The 22,291-nt window shown below is 44.5% G+C and overlaps 1 protein-coding gene across 4 annotated transcripts in view; it reads left to right on the top strand.

Annotated features, from left to right (window-relative positions):
* The window catches only part of CDYL (chromodomain Y like), a 178,753-nt gene that overhangs the window by 103,509 nt on the left and 52,953 nt on the right, over positions 1-22,291 (top strand). For 2 of the 4 annotated variants that reach the window (XM_069493754.1, XM_069493752.1), the window contains exon 2: positions 1,853-2,519. The exons of 1 other annotated variant lie outside the window; for it this stretch is intronic. In XM_069493754.1, coding sequence (XP_069349855.1) covers positions 1,853-2,519 — 667 coding nt within the window. Of the gene's footprint in view, positions 1-1,852; positions 2,520-3,449; positions 3,453-22,291 lie in introns of all 4 variants that reach the window. One more of the 4 variants, XM_069493753.1, reaches the window with a different exon arrangement.

Below are 22,291 nucleotides of genomic sequence, written 5' to 3'. Positions count from 1 at the left end.
CTGTGACTGCCATCTTCCAGTGTCTAAAAATGTCTGGCCAGTGCGTGTACACAACCCAGCACACGCACCCACCTAGAGCTACTAAACTAGTGTTGCGTTCCTCGTCTTAGTGTCCGAGGAGGGGCAGGATGGGGGCCTGACAGCCAAAGGGCTCCGGGGATGTTGGCCCTGGGGCCAGTGATGCACAGCTTCGAGGGGAGGGGACCCCTGCTTCAGCTTTAAGGAAATGGAGGAAAGCAAAAGGGGGTGCTGTAGTTTAGTATACGGTACGCTTCTGGAATTGAAACTGACATAGAGGGAGGAAGGGCATTAAACATAGCTTTCCCATGTGACATAATCCCTTTACACCTTGCCTTTAAAACTTTTAAACTTCCTGTCATAAAATTGATTTGTGTGGAAATTTCCAGAAACATGTATTTTACTTACACTGAAATACTTACACCCTTATACACAACTATTCACAAGTGAAGGAGCAGGGAAAAGATACCACTTTTCAAGCTCTCCTGTGGACTGTGTGGGTTCACATATGCTGATCTGACATTACTTATTGACTCTGTGGAGATCTGCTAGACGTGTAATGTGCCTTGTTCGATGAGACAAGGCTTTTCTATTCCTAATCCTTTTTTCATGGAAGCAATATGTGCATTTAATTTTAGGCTGTTCTATAGTTAAGGAATTTAATTTTCTATATCTCAGGAAGATATATTGGAGTGTTTTTTTGAGATGTGGGGGAATCATGGGGGTGAGGTACTCTCCCATTCTCTGCAATTGTCTACAGTTTTACTTGTTATCCTCTGTTGTTTTGGGGTGTTTGGCAACTAGGGACACCGTTAGGCTGTCTGACCTGGCCTGTAACTGCTAGAAATGTCCCGATGTGCTCGATGACTGAGGGGCTTAGACCTTTGTGTTCTTAAAGAGCTGCTCTGTGGCTGCTGGCCTCTGCCCACAAGATGTGTGTCCTCCGGGTGGCAGGCCGATGGCTTTTATATTAACTGCAGATGTAACAACAGTCTAGACATTTTTCCAGCAACACGGGGGCATTATGGCAGATGTTTTCTTGTTCGTGTTGAGACGTAGATCTCTCTTCTGTTTACACTTGGGATGTTAAGGTTGTAGAATTTGTCATAGTAACAATAACATGCTTAAGGACAAGATTGTGAATTAATAAATGTGATTAAGAATATATTGATAGTCAAATTCAAAGATTAACAGCGTCTTCCTTTAAAGATGTCAGCGTAAAGTTAATTAAAACCAAGATTTGAAGGTAAATGACCTGACCATTCTAGACCATTTATTACAATAAAACATTGTGTTTGGGTTCTGAGTGCTTCAGAATGATACCTGTGAGACAGATCATATGTTTCTTCAGCGAGCCAGTTCCACACCACAGAAGGTTCTCAGTCCCTCATAGCTTGTGTTGGTCACCCTGCCGGGCTACTGCTTGGATGTCTGCTGCTGAGGATGACCAGGCACGAAGCTGCAGGTGACCGGCCCTACTCCAGTCATATTGTGAAAAGCAGCTCAGGTGGGCAGGCTGCAGTGTAGAAGTAACAGCAGAGCCCCTCTGAACCACAGAAGTGTAAGTTACCTACGGTACATCCACACATTCTCAGCATAAAATTTTAGCATTTTGTATGACTTAATTTCAAGGAAATTGCTCAAATCCCAAGGATTCTATTACTATTTTATTTTCAGATGATTGGGGTTGGGGAGGAAAAGATCATTTTTATTATCTGTCATGGTATTTTATTATTTTTGATATTTCCTTATTACACTTTTACACTTGTACCTTTTCCAAATAAGTTTTGATTTTTTTAAAAACTAAAACTGTTTTCTTTTCTTCTGTAAACAGGTTGAAAGGATTGTTGACAAAAGGAAAAACAAAAAAGGGAAGACAGAGTACTTGGTTCGGTGGAAAGGCTATGACAGCGAGGACGACACGTGGGAGCCCGAGCAGCACCTGGTGAACTGTGAGGAATACATCCACGATTTCAACAGGCGCCACACCGAAAAGCAGAAAGAAAGCACATTAACCAGGACAAACAGGACCTCTCCAAACAATGCTAGGAAACAAATTTCCAGATCCACCAACAGCAGCTTTTCTAAGACCTCTCCTAAGTCGCTAGTGATTGGCAAAGACCTCGAGTCCAAAAACAGCCAGTTGTTTGCTGCCAGCCAGAAGTTCAGGAAAAACACAGCACCATCTCTCTCGAGCAGGAAGAATATGGACCTAGCAAAGTCAGGTATCAAGATACTTGTGCCTAAGAGCCCCATTAAGAGCAGGACCACGGTGGACGGCTTTCAGAACGAGAGCCCCGAGAAACTGGACCCCGTCGAGCAGGGCCAGGAAGACACAGTGGCACCGGAGGTGGCAGCGGAGAAGCCAGTCGGAGCTCTGTTGGGCCCCGGTGCGGAGCGGGCCAGGATGGGGAGCAGGCCCCGGATACACCCACTAGTGCCTCAGGTGCCAGGCCCTGTGACTACAGCCATGGCCACGGGCTTAGCCGTGAACGGGAAAGGTGAGTGTCCGGGTGAGCTGCCCGGGAGGCAGTGTCTCTGTCAACGGCCATGGGCTGTCACTCAGCACGCTTGTGATGATCCCCAGGAGGTATGGGTCCTACTCTAGAGAGCAGGCCTCGAGCTAATGTGAGTCTGGGCAATTCTCACAGATGTCTACTGGAGCCTTTGAGAGATTTTGCCAGTTTCTCCTTTCTTCACTTGAAGCCTTTGGCATTTCTCTCTTAAATCAGCACTAGCTGTCTCTGTTTAATTCACCATCCACAAACTCTGCCACCACTTTGACTTGCTTTAGACAATATAGGTTACGGCTGTTAATTTCTTTATAGCACATTTCTTTCTGCAGCTGTCTGTCTACCTTTCTCCATCTCTTAGGCCCTGAATCTCGTGTTAAGCATCCGCCTGCATTTCCTGAGTATGGCCAGCATTGATTCAGAAGTGCTGGTCCTTGTTTTGCTCACCCATTTGGGTAACCAGAAATGCCTTTCAGTGAGGGTGTCTACCCCAGTGGGGCCTTGGCGAGCATGGCTTGTTTCTCTGTGATGACAAACTGTTCAGACGCCATCGCTCCTCTTGCCGGGCTAGGAATCCGCACACCACATGGCATTTCCTATTTCACTGTCACACCTGCCCCTGCTCCTGGCTTCTGCAGCTGTCTTGGTTGTGCCATGACCTGCTGGTCTCCCAAGACAGCACACCTGGGAACCCACAGAGAGGGCTGCCTTCTCCTCGCTCGCCACGCCTCGCTGGCCCCCAGATCTTAAAGATTTCTACTGCTTATTTCTCTCATCCAAGCCTCACTTTAGGCCCAGGCACCTTCCTATCTCCCGTAGCTTTCTAATAGGTCTCCCTGCTTACTGCCTGTCGAAAGCTTCCATCCATTTGCATAATTCTTGGCCGGGGGTGGAGATGCCCCCCACCGCCGTGGGTAGCAGGTGTGATCTGTGTGTCTGAGCTGCACGCTCGTCCTCATCCGCCTCGTGGACTCCAGCTCTCCTGCCGGCCCTTCTCTCTCATTGCCCTCTGTGTTGCGGTCTTGGAGTTGCCTGTTTGCCTGTGTGTCTCCCCTCAACGCAAGCTCAGTGGAATAGTGTAAACAAAATAAAATGGTGTGGGTTTGTTTGAAGAACTATTTTCCTCTAAAGAGAGGTGTTCGCCTAAGACATTATTCAGCTGTCTTGCTGTGGTACGTTCAGCAAGCTTTCATCTTGGCTTATGCCCTCCTCTAGCGATGAAGCGGGATATAAACTGAAATCTGGGGTTTCCCTTTGGGTTGGAATTGCCGTCTTTCCATTGTTTGTCAGATAGGTGCTTCACCCAGATGCCACGACATCCTGCTACAGTGTTGCCTCCACCTGACGTGTGGGAACTTGTTCACAGATTTGACTTGCCGTATCGCTGACCTGCTGAAAATTCAGTTTTCTCTTACTTGTACCTGAAGGATCATAGAGGGTCAGAGGTAGAAAGGACTTTATAAATCATGTAATAGCATGCTCTGTTTTACAGTTAGGGAAGTTAAGTCCAGAGAGAAGGTGATGTTTGTGGAAGAACGGAGGCGAGAAAGGGAATCACAGCATGTGTCTCAATTCCTGTCCAGTCTTCCTTCCATCACTGCTTGCTGCCTCCACTAGACAGTTAAACATAACTGTCTTTACTGATGGCTTTGGGCCAGGCACTGTGCTACAGCCTCTGGTGTTACAAAGACTGGGGCAGAGGCTGGCAGTCTGTAGCCGGGGGCCTAACCCAGCCCCCAGTTTCGTATGGTCTCAAGCTTAGAATGGTTTTTATATTTTCTAATGTTTGAAAACAATCAAGAGGAATGTTTACAAAATTAAAATTTCTCCGTCCATACATAAAATTTAATTGGAACACAGCTACCTTCATTCATTTACGTTTTGTCTATGGCTGTTTTTCAGCTATAGGGGCAGAGTTGGGTCATTGTGACAGATATTATATAGCCCGCAAAGCCAAAAAAAATTAACTGCCTGGCTCTTTGCAGAAGTTTTCGGATCTCTGCTCTTAAGAAGCCATAGTCCTGCTTTTTTGTTGTTGTTGTTGTTGTTTTAATTAAGGGAACATAAAAGTCTTTAGGAGATCTTGGGCCACCTTTTGTTGTCCACAAAAGTTGTGTATATATATATTTTTATGGGAGAACCCCTGATTTTCAAAATGTTGACCCAACACGGTTAAGCACTCCAGTCCTTTGCTGGGAACCCACAAGTCCAGCTTTGGTTGGTCACCACTTCCAAAGTGGTCTTTCTCCTGTTCCCGCCTGTGTTAGATCTTCCAGAGTGAACTGCAGCAGCCTTCTCTCATTTCCACGTTCGGCTGTTACCGTGAGAAACACTCCCAGCAAAGCCTTCATTCCTTTCTGTTTCATGTGTAAGGTGGTTAATGGCTTCTCTTTAAGTAAGGGTCTGGTGACTTCCTTTTCTGAAACATGGCTTTGGTTAAACCAAAAAGGATGTGTAGGCATAGAATCTTAAATTACTTTGTTTTGTGGAGTTGCTGTAGATTGCGGTGGGAGTGACACTGTATTTCCAGTGCCCTTATGGTCATCTTTATCTAAAGCCACCGTGATCGCTTTACCCTCTGGCTCACTTCTGCCTGGGTATTAGTCAGATACAGCCCTAAGTCCTATATGCTGCTGAGAATGTAATCTTGACCCAGAGGAAAAATAGGAGCCGCCCAGCAATGTTTTTAGGACAGTGGTGAGTGACATCCCCTAGGGCCTTGATCTAAATCAGGCTTACAGATTAACAAGGAAAGGACAGGCACCTCCTCCCACCAAGGCCTCTGTTGGAGGATCCTTTCTGGAGGAAACGTGGTGGCAGAAGCAGATGGTGTCTGGGCCACCTGCAGATGCAGGAGGATTAGTGCCATTGCTGCCCTGCTCTCTGTGAGGAGAGATGCTTTTGTTCCCTTCACTGGAATGTAAGCTCCAAGAAGGGATTTTGTTCTAAATCTTCTGTGCGCAGAATGGTGCCTACCACATGGTTGGTGCTCTGCAAGTATTTGTAGATGGGATGATTCCAGTAGAATGGGGGCTCATTGAAGATAAGGATTTCAAGAGTCTTTTCTGGCCCCTGTGGCTGGCTCAGAGTAAATGAGAGGGAGAGCAGGAGAGAAGAAATGCTGTTGAAATGACAAGGTCTATGGGCCAGAAACACAGACATCGTGGAAAGCCACTCATTTGCCCTTAGGGTACTCTTTCCTGAACGAAAAGAAGTAATACTGAAGCTCTGTTAGATTGTTGTGCCACACTCATACGTTTGTAAAGCAGTTATTTTTACTTTCCAGATTAATTGTAGAGCTACATGAGAACACTGATTTTTTTTTCCCCCCCTGAATCTAATTGAAGCAGATACTGGTGGAGTGATAGTGAAATGAACCATCTCCTGTTCAAAACAGTAATCATGTGTATTGGAGGGATATTTTTGCCACTGAAAACAGAATATTTGTTAACCCCCAAGGAGTGAATGTTTTGGGAGCATTTTCACACACACTCGATTTCTTTTATAGAATGACCATATGTGTGTTTGTTTTTTAATTTAAATATGAAACAAAGGTTTAAAAGATGAATATATTGCTTCACTCAGAAATGTGAGAAGATTTTAAAATTTAGGTGATGTAGCCGTCTCTCTACTCTTTACCAGTGTTAATGATTTCTTGCTCTTTTAATTGCTCAATGAATGAATCCTACAAAAGAAGTAGTTGCTTTTACAATTGGATTATCATGACTTTGTTCTTTCATGAATTCCAATATGTAATTCATCATCATTCCATAAGTATGAGATTTGAGAAAATGCTATTAGCAAACTTTTAAAAAATTGGTGTAAACTTGACAAAGTTTACGTGAAGTTTACATGTTATCATGTAGGGTTGGCTTCTGGATTTTAAGTCAAAGCCAACAGATTTAGTAGGAAAATGACTGAGGAAATATTTTAGCACGCCTTCCATCCCACGAACATTTCAACCAAAGGAAGGTCCCAGGAGAAAGCATCCAGGACAGCTCGGCTGCTCCTGAGCAGCTGGAGTGCGATTTCCTCTCAGTAAGGATATGGAACAGATGATCCATCTCCCTTTTCTCTGTGCTTGTCGGGGAAGCTGAAGTACCAAGTCCCCAGCTCAGCTCTAGAAAGAGGCCCCCTGACCCTCTCGGGCTATTTGTTATTTAGTCACTGGAATTGGAACTTTACTGCAGGGAAGGTTAAGAAGTCAGGAAACCAGTGCCCAGAGGCAGTAGCTGTTCAGTGTGGCCACAACTGGAAACATCCACTTGAAAAGAGGTGAGGATGAAATCTGGTTATAGCAAACAAGCAATTTGGTAAGTGTGTATGAGGCTTTGATAAAAAGATTTGAATTTGAGACTGACAAGCACTTGTTGGCACCTCCTATACAACAGGCTCCATGCCAGAGGCTTCCACCTGTATGATCTTGCCCGTCCCTCACAAGAACAAACCCACTTACTCGTAGAAAGGTTCCAGAAGCTAAAAATAGAACCAGAGGGGGGCAGACCTTTGAGGCAGCCAGAGGTGTGACTTCCCGCCCTATCCTAAGTATTTGATAGGTGTCTTCAGGTAGAATGATGTGATTGCCCAGCAGCAGATGTGTTCCCCTGCTCCTCAAGACCTCAGTGGTCCTCACACCTGAGTGTGCTTAAGAATTCTAGTGCAGAGTTGTAGACACAAAGCCCAGGGAGAGGATGCTCTCATCCAGCAGGAGTCAGTCTGTTTGAAAAATTTTGTTACCCCCAGGAATCTTTAAAAATATACAAACCATCCTAATCTGAAAAGACCAGGAGAAAAACCCATACAAACCATTACCATTTCATTTAAAAATGTGCAGTTATTTGCCCATCATTGACGTAGAGCCGAGGCCTTTTAAAAGGCACTTGCCTTTGCCACTTGTTTGAGGAGCCAAGGCCTTTTCTTTGAGTATGGGTCCATTGGTTGGAGTCTTCTTTTGTGGACGGTAATATATCATTTACTATTCCCAGTTTGCATTTCTTTAAAGTGGAGCAAGAACTTAGATACTTGTAAATCTGTCTGAGGGCACCGTCCTAGCCTTTTTGATTTTTCTCATTTTCTCACACCTGGTCTGACAGTAATTTTTAGTCTAGAGCCTTTCCAAATCATTTGATGTAGTTTTCATTGCCATATCTTAAGCTCAGGTGTGAGGACCACTGAGGTCTGGAGGAGCAGGGGAACGCATTTGCTGCTGGGCAATCACGTCATTCTGCCTGAAGATACCCATCAAATACTTAGGATAGGGCGGGGAAGTCACACCTCTGGTTGCCTCAAAGGTCTGCCCCCCTCTGGTTTGATTTTTAGCTTCTGGAACCTTTCTATGTGTAAGTGGGTTTATTCTTGTGAGGGATAAGTGAGATCACATTATAATCATATCTCCTATTTTATGGTAGAATGAATTAAATATAATTTCAGCTAGCCTGAGAAGCGTAGGAGAAGGAAAAATGTTTCCTCCATCCCCTTATGTTTGTGGCTGGGGCATGCAAATTACACTGACAAAATACATATTGGCAGGAGAAAAAAGCATACACATTTAATTGATGTTTTTAATTGAGTGCCGGAGGGCTCCACAGAAAAGAGGAAACCCCCAATGAAGTGGTTAGGCTTGAGAGCTTATATACCATTTTAACAAAGAATGATGAATTGTGGAGAAGTCGCTAGACAAAGGACAAGGGTGTTTTGAGGCATCTAGAGGCTAGTAAAATACGGGAGGTAAATCTATGGGGAAACTGAAGATAAAGGCTAGTTTAGTAAGGTTTGTTGCAGGCTCATCTTGGTTCCCTCTCTGATGATAAGCTTGTCCTTTTCATGATCTGCAAAGGGAGGATGCCTTTACCAGTGGAAATTTATGCCCTGCTTTTAGCCAGAAATGGGGAGGTGGGGGGGCAGAGAGTTCTTCCTACATCTGTTGCTTCTCAGTTGCCTTCAGCTCAGAACAATCCATATGTCAAAGGGGCTTATTTTGGGGTTGCATATTCTGACCCCCATCAGATGTTTAGGGAATAAACCCAGGCCGCTCTTGACCAGTATATATCCCGACAGGAGGAGCCGGGTGTGGGCTCTGTGGAGTGCCCTGCCTGGCCGCTGACCACTCACTGTGCATAGGGAATTGGGGGTTCCCAGGTGCTTCCCTCCTACTGTACTTCAAGTGTTTGATATTTTCAGGGATGGCTGGGACTCCAGGCAGTGTTTGCCCAACGAGTCAACTTCAGAGTCTTCCTTCTAGCCTAGAAGCTGACTCAGGACATGATTATGACTGTCGAGTTTTCTCTTTTCATTTCACCTTTTTTTTTTCCTGTATCACTGGTTCTCAGAATATCACGCCCAGACCAGCAGCATTGGAACATGTTAGAAATGCAGATTCTTGGGCCCCACTCCAACCTTCTGAGTTGTAATTTCAAACTGGAGTCCAGCAATCTGTCTGGCAGACCCTCTGGTGGTTCTGGTGCTTGCCTCAGTTTATTGTCCCCTATTACAAGTTTGTGGTTTTATAGAGGAAGATAGGAAATAAAATATACTACTAAATTCTTATGTTTATGGAAGAATCTATTTTATTTTTTTTAATTCTTTTTTTTTTTTTTTTTTTTTTTTAGAGATAGAGTCTCGCTCTGTTGCCTAAGCTAGAGTGTAGTGGCATAATCACAGCTCACAGCAACCTCAAACTCCTGGGCTCAAGCAATCCTCCCACCTCAGCCTGCAGAGTAGCTGGGACTACGGGCATGTGCCACCATGCCCGGCTAATTTTTTTTTTTTGTTGTTTTTTGTAGAGACAGAGTTTCCCTATGTTGGCCAGGCTGATCTCCAACTCCTGGCCTCAAGCGATCCTCCGACCTTGGCCTCCCACAGTGCTAAGATTACAGGCGTGGGCTACCTCGCCCAGCCGAAAATCTATTGTAGATTTTTGTGGTTGTATATATTTAGTTTCTATTCTGTTTTGAGACTGTTTATCTTTAGCATTTCTTGATTTAAAATTGTCTTTAGGCTTTTATAGTTTGTTTTTAATAAATATTTAAATAAACATTATAAAAAATTAAAATAGCTACCTCCTCTTTCTACTCTCCAGAGATAAACACCATTAATAGTTTTTTCTTTTAGAAGTTGTATAAATATATCCAGCATACACATTTTTTAAATACATCAATGTAATTATACTTGTCATATGGTTCTATAATTTGTGGTTAGCTTTGGTTTTTGAATTTTTTAAAATTTTGACACATTTTGGACATTTTTTCATGTCCACACAAACAGCTCTACTGTATTCTTGTAAAAGATTTGTGGTTATTTATGATGTGCATATATCATACATGATATTAGGGATTCTGTGTTAGTGTTTCTCAGCAGGGGGCGCTCCAGCATTTGAGCCTGGGCACTTCCCTAGTTGGCATCCCTGGCCCTGCCCTTAAGATGCTAGGAATGGCCTCAGGCCTCGTGATGAGTCACAGTGCCCTTTGTTCCCAGACACCCACATCTCACATCCCACAAGGGGCCTATAGTCTGGGTGCATCCGTTAGATGAGAACCACAGCTACAGACATTGAGAGTTTTCCCCCCTGTAAATGAATGTTTTAATGATGTTACAACTGCAAAAATGTTAACACACATCCTATTTTAAACAGAATTAATAAATACCTTTTTTTTTTCCAGAATGTTATGGGGGTACAAATGTTTTGTTTACATGAATTGCTTTTGTAGGTTGAGTCTAAGTTGTATGTGTGTCCATCACCCAGATCGTGCACACTGTCCCCATTAGAAACCCCCTAAATTTTTATACAACTAATTTAGAAGTACTCTGAGCAAAATATGAAAGTTCACTATTATCTCCCCTCATCTGAACACTGAATTCCCCAGAGAGAGCATTAATAATTTGATATATGTCATTTCTATGTCGTCATCTATGTCTTTTCCCATCTATTTATACGTTTTTATATATGAGACAATATTATATAAATTGTACTGGCATTTGCTTTTTTCATTTAACATGTCTTAGAGAACTTTCTATTTTAAGACTTATAAGTCATTTCTTTTAAAGTTTTAATCTTCACATCAGTATGATTTCAAACTTAGGAAGAAGTTGGCAGACTAGTACAAGAAACACCCATGTGCTACTCTTTACCTGGATTCACCAATTGTTTACATTTTGCCTCGTTTACTTTCTCTTTCCTCTCCTCGCTCTTCCTCCCCCATGTGTACATACTTAAACACACACACACATACATGTGCATATAGTTTTTTTCCGGAACCATTTGAGTTAGTTGGAAACTTGCTATCGTAAATGATAACAAAATGCAAGGGCTATAATTGATTTAAGATTTTGATGGATGTTGCCAAATTGCCCACTAAAAAAGCTATCAAGATTGTGAGTGCCCATTTGCCTGGGTTTTTGGGGGGTTGTGTTTTTTTGTTTTGTTTGTTTTGAGACAGAGTCTCCCTCTGTTGCCCTGGCTAGAGTGTAGTGGTGTCACCCCAGCTCACTGCAACCTGAAACTCCTGGGCTCAAGGAGTCCTCCTGCCTCAGCCTCCCAAGCAGCTGGGACTGCAGGCGCGAGCCACCACTCCAGGCTAATTTTTTCTGTTTTCTAGTACAGACTGGGTCTCACTCTTGCTTAGGCTGGTCTTGAACTCCTGACCTCAAGCTGTCCTCCCACCTCAGTCTCCCAGAGTGCTAGGATTATAGGCCTGAGCCACCTTGCCTGGCCCCATTTACGTATTCTTAACCAATATTTTAATCTATTTTTCAATATCTGCCAGATGAGAAGGTAGAAAGTAGTATCTCACTGTTTTAATTTTAAAAGAAGAAAACTTTTTTCACAGGTTAATTGACCATTTGCATTTATTCTTCATTTAATTCCCTTTATATATCTCTTGCCTATTTTTCTTTTGAGTGGTGTAAGTTTTTCAAAATGTGAAGATTTCATGAATGTGTATGTCCTGTTCTTCTCTGCATGCTTGAGCTGTGGTGTGCATACTCCTAAAGGGAGCGCCCCGCAAATGGTCAGTGTCTCAGTGGTCCTCCTGGCCCATGCATGGACTCATTCTTCATAGCAGGGGTGAGATTGGGTAGGGTTCTCTTGTCTCTGCCTTAAGGGACTAGAAAGCCTCAAATTAATTCGCATTAACTTTATGGTTCCTGCTCAGTTTTGAATATACCAAAGTATATTTCATTAATTTGGAGTTTCATAAAGTATAATTTAAAAGAAATCTGGAATCCTTAGGTCAGATGTTACAAAAGGAATATTTCTAACTATAGTTCTTTCTCCTTTTAAATTTTATAATTAACTGGTACCAGAAGAGGGGACATCACCTTTTCAGGTTAAATTCCATTTTTATTTAATATTTGCTCTTGTTGCTGCATGTGCTAGCGGGAGCTGAACACCTGTTACAAGTCCCACTCGCACCTTCTGTACTCCCATATTTGTTGTTTTTGTTGCAACAGGGTACTGGTCTTGTAGAATATTCCTCTAATGGCATCCTGTATCTTAAGGTTGAAAGCACCTATGTATATACAGGGTACAGTTTATCTGGTCTCACTTCTGAGCATGCTGTTCTGTTGCCTTTGTTCTAAGTTCCTCCAACATTCTTCTTCCTCTTTCAGAGAATCCTTAGTTTATAAATGAGACCAGTCATGAAAGAGAAAGTGATTTGATGACAGTGACTAGCAGATTTGGTGGGAAAATAGGGTCCACCTTAGAACCTACTCCTAACTTTCATTTAGCTCTTTCTACTGTGTGACACTGATGACAAGTGATTTTTTTATAAGCATAATTCACACTACTGATAGGTACTATATTAGTTAAGCCTTTTGCTTCTGTCTCGAGTGAAACTAAACTCACATTGGCTTAAACAGTCCAACAAAAAACGTAGTAGCTCACGCCTGTAATCCTAGGACTCTGGGAGGCACAGGTGGGAGGACTGCCTGAGGTCAGGAGTTCACAACCAGCCTGAGCAAGAGCAAGACCCCGTCTCTACTAAAAATAGAAAAAATTAGTTGGACATAGTGGCTCACGCCTATAGTCCCAGCTACTGGGGAGGCAGAGACAGGAGGATCGCTTGAGCCCAAGAGTTTGAGGCTGCAGTGAGCTATGATGACACCGTATCACTCTAGCCAGGGTGATAGAGCGAGACTCTGTCTAAAAAAAAATAAAAAGGAAAATGGCATCTGTTGGCTCATGTAACCAAGATCCAGACACAGCTGGATCTGTGGCTAGAAAAGTTGCCTACTCCCATCTCTGGGCTCTGTTTGCTTCCCTCAGGCCTGCCCTGCCCATGTGGAAGCAAGGAGCTGTCAGCAGCTCTGGGCTGGCATCCTGATCTCTTAGCAAACCAGACAGAAAAGGATCTTCTCTTCCTCACAAGTTCCAAGTGGTGAGATCACTCCCTCTAAACTCTCTAACCTAGAAGCGAGGGATAGGGTGATTGATTCCCAAGGGAAAACCAGGCCTAATAACAATAGCATGGAAGTAGGTGCTGAGCAGGCCTGAACAATAGGTGTCAGCAGTCTTGATATAGTTAACATCGCCAGGTACATTTAAAATATAATACTACTTTCCTTAAGTTAGAGAATGTCATGAGTGTTAAGTGTTAATCACTCGAATAATAGTTCGAGTTAACGACATTTGGGTGGTCCACTCAGCACCAGCCGTCCTCCCAGACAGCGCCCCCCCTCACCACGCTGCTCACCATGAGGTCGGGCTGTGTGTCCGTCTTTTCACTGCCTGTTTTTGATTAGGTGTTCTTCCTCCTTTTCTAGTCCTATCTTTGGGTGGCTAGGCACTGCACTTAGGCCCTTCCTAATGTGATACGTGACCTTCTAAGTCAGTCGCATTCATTACAAACGAAGAAAGGCCGCTCAGCATATCAGGAAGCCTTTGAAGGAAGATGCTGGGGAGTCAGGTTCTCCAAGGTGAAGTCTTAACTGCAGTGACTTGGACACCTGGATTGGATGCATGAGAAACAATTCCTTAGAGGAATCTCTAAAAAAGGAACAGCTGATGTTTTGAAAAGATTGATATAAAGATTCAGAATGGATCAACAAATTCATGAAAACTTTAGATGATAGAATGGAAAAACATCGTGTAAACATCTTAATAATGGTCTTTAGAATCTCCTGCGTTGTCTGCTCTAATTATTTACACAAAGTAGGTGCTTAATTAACATTTGTGTGTGCATGAATGAGTTGAAGGGATTTTTATCACTTCTGTCATTACTGTTTATCTTCTAAAAAGAGTGAAAAAGATGATTTGTTGGAGTAGTTGGGAAAAATTACCAAGGCAGTGAAAGGCAGGGCGAGATTTGGGCTTATGTGCAAGTAATCAAATGATGATAAGTGGGTCTTCGAGCAGAAAAACTGAAGAAACATCTGTAGGTTAGTGGTACAGAACATCTTTTAAAAACATCAATGAATAATGTTGCTGTGTGTGACTGCATCCAGGAAGCAACTTGGTAAGTGATAAGGAGAGCCCTCGCCCGGAGTCATTCTCTTCTGGAGGACGCAGTCTCTCCAGAGCAAGCTCCAGACCCACAGAGCCGCGCAGTGCCTTGGGCTCTGGGTCATTTGAGACAGAAGTGACCCCAGCATCTGGTTCCATGGGTCCCCTTGTCACCCTAAGCTGAAGCCTCTTGTGCAGCTTCTCCCTCACTTTCCCCATTGAGCTAACTTTGCCCTCTTATCTGCTCCTAACCTAGTGATGTTCACAGCTGTGTCTTCATCTGATTCCCCGAGCGCCCAGCCCTCCTGCCCTCAGGCAGAGCCCAGTGCCCCTTGGGCAGTGCTCCTGCAAAGACCCTTCCTTGTGAGGCCTGTGCGCCTGGCTCTGTCCCCTCCTGTTACTGTTTGACTGACCAGACTCCTGGTCCTTTTCCAGTGTGAGCTTTTGAGTCACAGCCTTCAGTCCACCCCAGGCCAGCTGTAACCTCATAGGACCCAGCCTTCTAAGGGAAGCGAGCGACTTCAACCTCATCCGTGTAGCTACAGTTCACGGACACCTGCACTGAGCAAGGCCCAGGGTTCCGCTTGTCCTGGGTCGTCACAGCCAGCACTGCACCCGAAGGCCTGGTTTACTGATGAGAAACCCCAGCCTGCAAGAGGGGAAGGAACCTGCCCAAGATCACACGCCCGAAGCCCAGAGCTGCACTTCAGGCCCATTGCTGCCCATTGCTGCCCCTCTGTCCTCCTCTCCGAAGTGACTCAGTTTCTATTTCACAGAGAAGGACAGGTTCCAAGGTGCAGAGTCCCTCCATCCAGTCCCTGGCCCGCCCCGTATTTCCTCAGCCTCTCAGGTTTCCGTAGTTCCATCAGCCTCTTTTCATCAAGGTTTTTCTGTTTTTAAACAAAAGTTTGTTTCTACCCTGTTTCTCACTTTTCCTTTGGTCCACACCTGCCAGCTCCTCCCCTGCCGCTCACCCCCGGGGTGATCACCCCTGGCTGGCCCCACGGTGCTGGGTGCCAGGTCCTGGGCTCCAGCACTCCCAGCCATGGTGCATGTGGATCACCACGTCTTTGCAGGGTTTTAGTTTTCTTTAAAACATTTTTAATTGTAGTAACAAACACATAACATTAAATTTACCATCCTAAACATTTTTAAGCATACAGTTCAGTGGTGTTACATGTATTCACACGTTGTTGTACACAGATCTCTGGAACCTTTTCAGCTTTAGGAAGCTGAAGCTCTATACTCATTAAATACCAATGTCCCCTCCCCCTGTTTCTACTTTCTGTCTCTGAGTTAACTCCTGCAGGAACCTCATATAATTGGAATCATGCAGTATTTGTCCTCTTGTGACAGGCTTACTTCACTTAGCGTAATGTCCTCCAGGTTCACCCATATAGTAGCATGTGGCAGGATTTCCTTCCTTTTGAAAGCTGAATAATGTTTCTGTATATACATCCCATCTTGTTTATGCAGTCATCTGTCAGTGGACACTTGAGTTGCTTCCACCTCTTGGCTATTGTGAATAGCACTGCTATTAGCATGGGTGTACAGCTGTCTGTTTAAATCCCTGCTTTCAGTTCTTCTGGTTAAATACCTGGGAGTGGGACTGCTGGATCATATGGTAGTTGTTTATAAGCTTTCGATGAACCTCTGTAATGTTTTCCATAGCATGTGCACCATTTTACGTTTTCACTGACAGTGCCGAAGGTTTCAGTTTCTCCACATCCTCACCAGCACTTACTTTTTCATCTTTGTTTTTAAAATACTTGTTTCCAGAACACTTAATTCTCATTTCGTTCACATTCTACCTCTCTGGCCGTTTCTTCTCATTTGGCTCTGTGAGCTGTTCTCTGCCGCCCCAAGACACTGCTTGCCACGGCCCTCATGTGCACAAGGTGCCTGACGGTGGCCAGGGACCATCCATGTGGACCCCTACAACCTTGTTTCCCAAAGCACTTAGGGGGGCTTCTTCCAAATCAGATGACTCAGCAAGCCTGTGCTCCCGTCCCTGTGTCCCTGCTGTCCCTGTGCCTGTCCTTTTAGGTAAAGTTAATACGTTCCTCTTCACAGCCGCGTCGCCGACACACAAGGGAATTTCTTGAGAGTAAGAACCAAGACATTTCATCTTTGTTTTTCTACCACCTGCCACGTGGTAGGTGGCCACTAAACGTGTTGAGTAGGTGAAAGCATTTTCTTCTTTGATGGTTCATCTTGAATGTCTTTTCATAATTACTATTTTATTGGAAACTACTACATTGTTTTATCAGGGCAAAATCTAGTTAAAGCATTCAACTTCAGCACATGGAATTATGAAAGAAGACGCCCATCTAACTGTAGAAGGAATACAGCTGCTTGCCGCTGTCCGGGTGCTAGCAGGGAGGAAGGCTCCTGCTCACTCCACAGAGCCTCTGGTCCTGGGGGCGCCCTTGGCTCTCCCCATTTGTGCCGCTTTGAGGGCTTTGGCCCCTGCAGCTGGGATCTGTGGTACTTGATGCCTTTTCCTTGGCCTCAGCACAGTTGTTGGCTCCTGAATATCTTCTCTTTCATGACTTGTGAGTCCCTGAAACAGTTTTTCCTCAGGTTTAAACGCATTTTTAAAACCTTGCTTTTGGTTTCTGATTCAGTATGTTGCATGCCATATACTTGACAGCCAGCCACCTCTGCGTGGAGGGGTTCTGGAAGCTCCCTGCCTATTCATCATGTATACAGTGAACATTTGCCACGTGCTGGGCTCTGTGCTAGATGTTGAGAAGTCAGAGCTCAGAGAGCCCCAGACTTCTACACACCCATAGCCTGGCAGGATGGGATTGAAGAGAGAGCCCTTGTTTCTGATGGTAGGAGTCTATTTGAATGGCACTGTAGGTGACAGAGTTGTGCCACACCTACCCCCAGCCCAGAGGCCAGGCCGCGCCAGTGTTGAGAGTTAAGCTTGCAGTTTTGGGCCACATTCTGTAAGGCAAGAGCAGAGTACCAGACTGTTATTAAGGTTATAATAAACTGATCCTGGTCAGACCTGTCCTCCTTGTGAAGTGGTGCCATCCAATGACATATAAATGGCCTCTATACCACAGTAATTGCCCCAGTGTAGTAAATACCCATCTCCCCTAATGATAAGCATCTGATGTAATTGCCTCCCCGTCTGGGACATAGGATCCGTGGAGGCATTCAAAATAGGAAATATTAAGAAAACATTTTGGACAGTACCTCCAAAGTATTTGGTACTCCAGGTTATTTTCTGAACTATGTATTTGGTCTTCAAAGCAAGTGGGTTTGTTACTCTTCCATTCACCATGCCACCTCCCTGCCCCTCTTTTGGGAAGGTGACACCTTCTAATCAGATTTATGTATGATGACATCTGGTCTGCCCTCCCTGCTTCATTATTTAGGAGTTGTTTGTGCTTAAACAATGTTTTTTAATGGGAACGTACTAAGTTCTCAAGTACACCTTAAAATAACCCGCTTTCCACCCAGTTACTTCAGTCATAGTCATCTTTAATTTCTGCCTGCAGTTTACAGTCTCATTTATGTCTCTGTGGCAAGGGGAGGGAGCATGTTGCCAGGTGAAAAGATGTAAGTGACTTTGCACCTCATCACACAACTGCAGGTTGTACATGGGATCATACTGGCCGCTTAGACTGCAGCGGTGTCTCCCCCTCACCTCCCACCCCCAGCTGAGTAATAACTGTCACCAAGTCCGAACACTGACATGGAGGCGTTTAATCCCCAGCAGACCTCTGCAGCCCCTGTCAGCGGGTGTCCCTCACGGTGAGCCCATTCTCCGCAGCAGTGTTAGGGGGCGGCCACCGCCCAGGGCTCCTCCCCCAGCGTGGTCTGAACTTCAGAAGTCAGGGAAGTCCAGGGTGGATAAGCAGATAGTGAACCCAGTGCCTTGGTTACCAAAGCAATTGTGTATCACTGTCTTACTGAACCTGGGTTTACGTAATTAAGATGTGGACTAGATTGAGTCTGTGTGTGGTTTTCTGTCTTCTCCAACCTCCCCCCCCCAAACCTGATAAGAATGTTAAATATTAAGCCCATTCAGGAGTCCTTGGTGGTTGAAGGGACTCTGTTCTTTGATTTTTGTTGGGGTTGATCTGAGCCTGCGGACCTGATGTGCTTTGTGGGTGCTGGCTTCTCCCAGGCGACTAACCTGGACTGTCTCCTAAACTGCTCAACTGATTTTGAGAAACGTCTTCTGTCCCCAAGGAGGGCCATATTTCAGTGCCGAAGTGCTTAATACTGTGGGGGTATATGTAGAGGTGATCTGTGAGAAAGGATGAACTGCTGATTTTGAAGTAATAAAAGGCAAAGGCAGCCATAAAATTTGTTTTTGAGAATTACAAAGAAGCCATTGACTCCGTCTGGATCAGAGTGGAGACCACATCACGGCGTGAAGCCCCTCCCTTGCCCAGTGTCAGTTCAGCTCTCTCGCCTCCGTTCCGCAGGAGCTTGTCCGCTGCTGTCTGTGATCACTGTGGGAATCGCTGTGTCTCTAATGCGGTTGGAGCCCTGAAAGAAACTAACTTGGTCCCAGTAAAGTCTTAAAATCTACTAGTAAGATGACATGGTCTGTGAGGAGGAGTGTCTATCATTTTAGTTAAGTATCACGTTGGTAATTGGGGGAGGGTTTTGCATTTTATCTGGTAAGGGAAACTGCCTCTCCCGTGGATGGGTAATGTGACTTTTATTGAATGTGACACACCTTATTACCTGAAGCTCTCAATTTGGGTGGACATTGTTTTTCGTCTTGCTAATGTAGTTTTCAATTCTGTATTCCATGTTCGCATTGTAATTGTAGCATTTTCTTTGAATGACACTTTCGGCAAAGCTCAGTAGCTATTTCCCATACTTGGCATTACCTCTAAAGGTGAAGTGACGTGGACTTTGTGGGACTCCTATGAAAGCATAATGTGAACGTTATCAGGGCGGTACGTGCAGGAGATCACGCTGTGTGGTCACTGTGTTGTCAGCGTTCCGATTGTGCTCTGCCAGCCCAGCCAGCTCTTTGTGTCTGTTTTGTGACGGTGCAGGTGTAAGGATTTCGGGAGGAAGGACACGGCCACACAGTCAGATCAGCCTGGAACATGTGATGTCTTCTACAGGGTGTCACTTTGGATACAGTTTTTTCCTAATTCTGTGACTTGAACCAATATTTTATGGACTTTAAAGGGAAAGTGGAAAATAAGTTCTCCCCTTTCCTTCATAAAGTTGACTTACATGCTTTGGTTTTCCAAATAAACCTTACTTGATGGGACTGGAGTTCTAAGACTGTGACAAGCTATTTCTGACAGTTTCCAAAATTGCCACAGCTTTGTAACAACCAAGAGGAAGAGTGCTGTAAGAATAGTCTCAATATGAGTTGTGATTTGGTTTGGTTTTATTTGAGGAAAGGGGGGTTGCCCTAGTAAATTTGCTACTTGCAAAGTACTCCACATGCTATTTTCTGGTAATGTGTTCTCAATAAGTGGTCCAAACCAATTTTTTTCCATTATATTATCACCATCTACAGAAATTCACCACTTAGAAGGACTGCATAGCGTACAATCTAATTTGTGCATTTTCCGGTTTTCACAAGGGATTTTCTAATATGAATTTAATAAGCAGTTATACACTGGATTGTCTTGATTATATAGTAAGGGTAATGCTGTGACAGCCCAGAGTGGCACTGTACCACAATCTTCAGTGTTGCACATGTTAACTGCTTAACAAGTCCACATAAGAAACTGTGGCTACTCCAAGCTCGAGTGAGTTGAGGGGGTGTACCCCAATAGCTGGATTACTGTAGGGGCAGGATGTCACTGAAGTGTCCTGCTGCAAAAAGCAGGGAGATGGTGGAAAACACAGAACATGCCACTGTAGTTTTAGCATGCATTTCCTTGATTTATGAAAGAAAAGCTGACTTTGTTCTATTACAGTTTTGAAGTAGTCTTGGATGCTCACAACTGACCTCAAAACTAGATTTTGAAATGACTGTATCTTCTATATTATATTTATGAAACATAGCAAGTTGTGGCTTTCAAGTTTTTGCCTTATGTTTTGAGTCTGTTATGCTGAGGTCAGCTTTCTGTCTTGGATTTGGAGTAGCTTTTGTTCTCACCTGTAAAATGGTATGTTTGTTAGATGCTCTCTCTGGATCCTTTTCTTTTTAGCACGTCTAGAATGTCTTTGTTGAGGTGAACAGTCAGTTCCATGGCCTGGCTCTCCTTGAGCTACGTGTTCCCTGCCTCCCCACATGGTGTCCGAGAGTAAAGAGGCACATACAAGCCCCTCCCTGCTGTCAGTGCGCTCGTGGTCAGTCATTCTTCAATGGCGGTGGTGTGTTGACCCCTGAAAAGCCAAACACGAGGAGCCCCCTTGAGAAAATCCTGGCACCCCAGTTGGAGAAACATTGTGTTACAAGTCCCTGTGATTCTCAGTCCTGGCTTCTCGTTGTAAATGCCTGGCCCCCTGGCAGAGATGGATGTGGTCCCTCCTCGGTGGTGGTCCTGCTGGTTCAGAATCATCACTGTAGATGATCCTTGGCAACACCCTGATTAACCTGATGGAAAAGGGCGGGAGCAGGCTGTCCAGTCCTGTGGGTGATCAGCAGGGTGCCAGCGCAGGCGTGACAAAATGATGTAATTAGCTTCGTTGACTTGCGGTAGATGGTGTGTCCTTGGAGACTAGTTTGAGAAGCACTGATCCAGACTGAAGCTAGATGTTTGTTTTAGAAATTTGCTTACGGAAGTATTTAATTTCACTCAAGTTTTCTTAGCCTTTTAGTTTTTCAGGTTAAGCTAGCTGCGTAGTGAAAATACCTTGTCAGAATCCCCCTGGGGCAGCTTGTATCCTCAGCTCTCCAAGGTTCTAGCGTCTGTCTTCTTCGCATAAAAGTTTCTACTACTTTTAAATAGTACTTACGAGATAATGCCTGACCTGTGTACTTACCACTATCTTTCCCCATTTTCTGCCCTCCATCCTTCTGAAATGAACTTTTTATTCCGGTCCAGGCAAGCACTAGCTCACACAGGTCCTTTGACATTTCTGACCCACTGTGGATCCTCCAGCCTGCAGCTTTTTACATCCACGTGTGGATGTGCTGGGCCTCTAGTTAATGCTGTGGTGCTTATTAACTGGAGGTCACCTGTTGCCACACATGGTCACATTCTGCCTGTGTCAAGATGCTCCATTCTTTGCTGGGTTCTGCTTACCTGGCTGATCCACAGAGGGTCCTATGCTTAGACTGGACATGGGATTTTAAAATCCCCATGCCATGCACAGAAGTGGAAGGTTGAGTATGCATGAGCAACCGATTACAGTTCTAGACACACCACTCCTCGGGGCCTCAAGTCATGAGATGGGGCTTTCTGTATTTCCTCTGAAACCATTTATTCTGTTGCTTCATGAGAATAAGAGAAATTGTTTTAAGGAACCCATCCAGAAAGAGAGCGGAAGCAAGTATATTAGAGGAAGAGATGTATTTATTTATTATGTCGTTACTTAAGCCCTTAAACTTACTGTAAATGCCAAAGTAGTTACTGACCCCCTCCACGTCGGAGGTGTTGTGTTCCAGGCTTTCCCACCTTGGTAAGTGCGCCCTCCACCTATCTAGCAGCTCAAGCCAAAAGCCATGTCTTCCCCTCTCCGCATCCTTACCACCCAGTCTGTCACCAGGCCCACTTCATGCCACAGCCTCTCACCATTGCCACCTCCTGTTCAAGCAGTTGACATCTTTCATTACTGCCTTTTTCAACCCATTTTTCACTTAGCTTTGCTGTCCTGCTGAAGGCTCTTTCTTAACTTTCTGATGTACTTGAGGTAAAATTAAAACTTCTTACTGTGGTCTACACAACCTTTCAGGGCTGGCCTTCTGTTGCTTACTCTGCTTCCAACGCACTGGGCTTCCTTCACTTTCTGGAAGTGGCCGATTTCTGTCCTTCCTCGTGGTTTTGCACATGCACTCCTGTTTTTTTTTAACCCGGTTAACTCCTCATCCTCTCCACAACTCTTCCCCCACCATAAATTGACCACCTCTGTTCTGCGACTTTATAGCATTCATCCATGGTTCTGGTTGCATACATAGTGTTTATTTTGGGGTTAGATATCCATATATATTTATTCAGCCTCACAATAATCAACACCTGGAACGATGCCAGACAGCGATTACCTGCTCGGGTTTGTTAAATGGTGATTCTGATAGTCATGTCTTTCTCTTCCTGCCAGATTAAGTTCCTTGAGGGCAGTCTCTGTTCCTGGCCAGAGGTGCTCATACATGAATGAGTGCTCTGCATTTAAGGACCATTTACCTTTGTACTTCTTCCTGCGTCCTTCCTTCTAG

The sequence above is a fragment of the Eulemur rufifrons genome, chromosome 18, assembly GCF_041146395.1.
Source record: "Eulemur rufifrons isolate Redbay chromosome 18, OSU_ERuf_1, whole genome shotgun sequence".
Lineage (NCBI taxonomy): Eukaryota > Metazoa > Chordata > Mammalia > Primates > Lemuridae > Eulemur > Eulemur rufifrons.
Note: the sequence above shows the minus strand (reverse complement) of the source record. Positions and strands in the feature narration are given on the sequence as shown.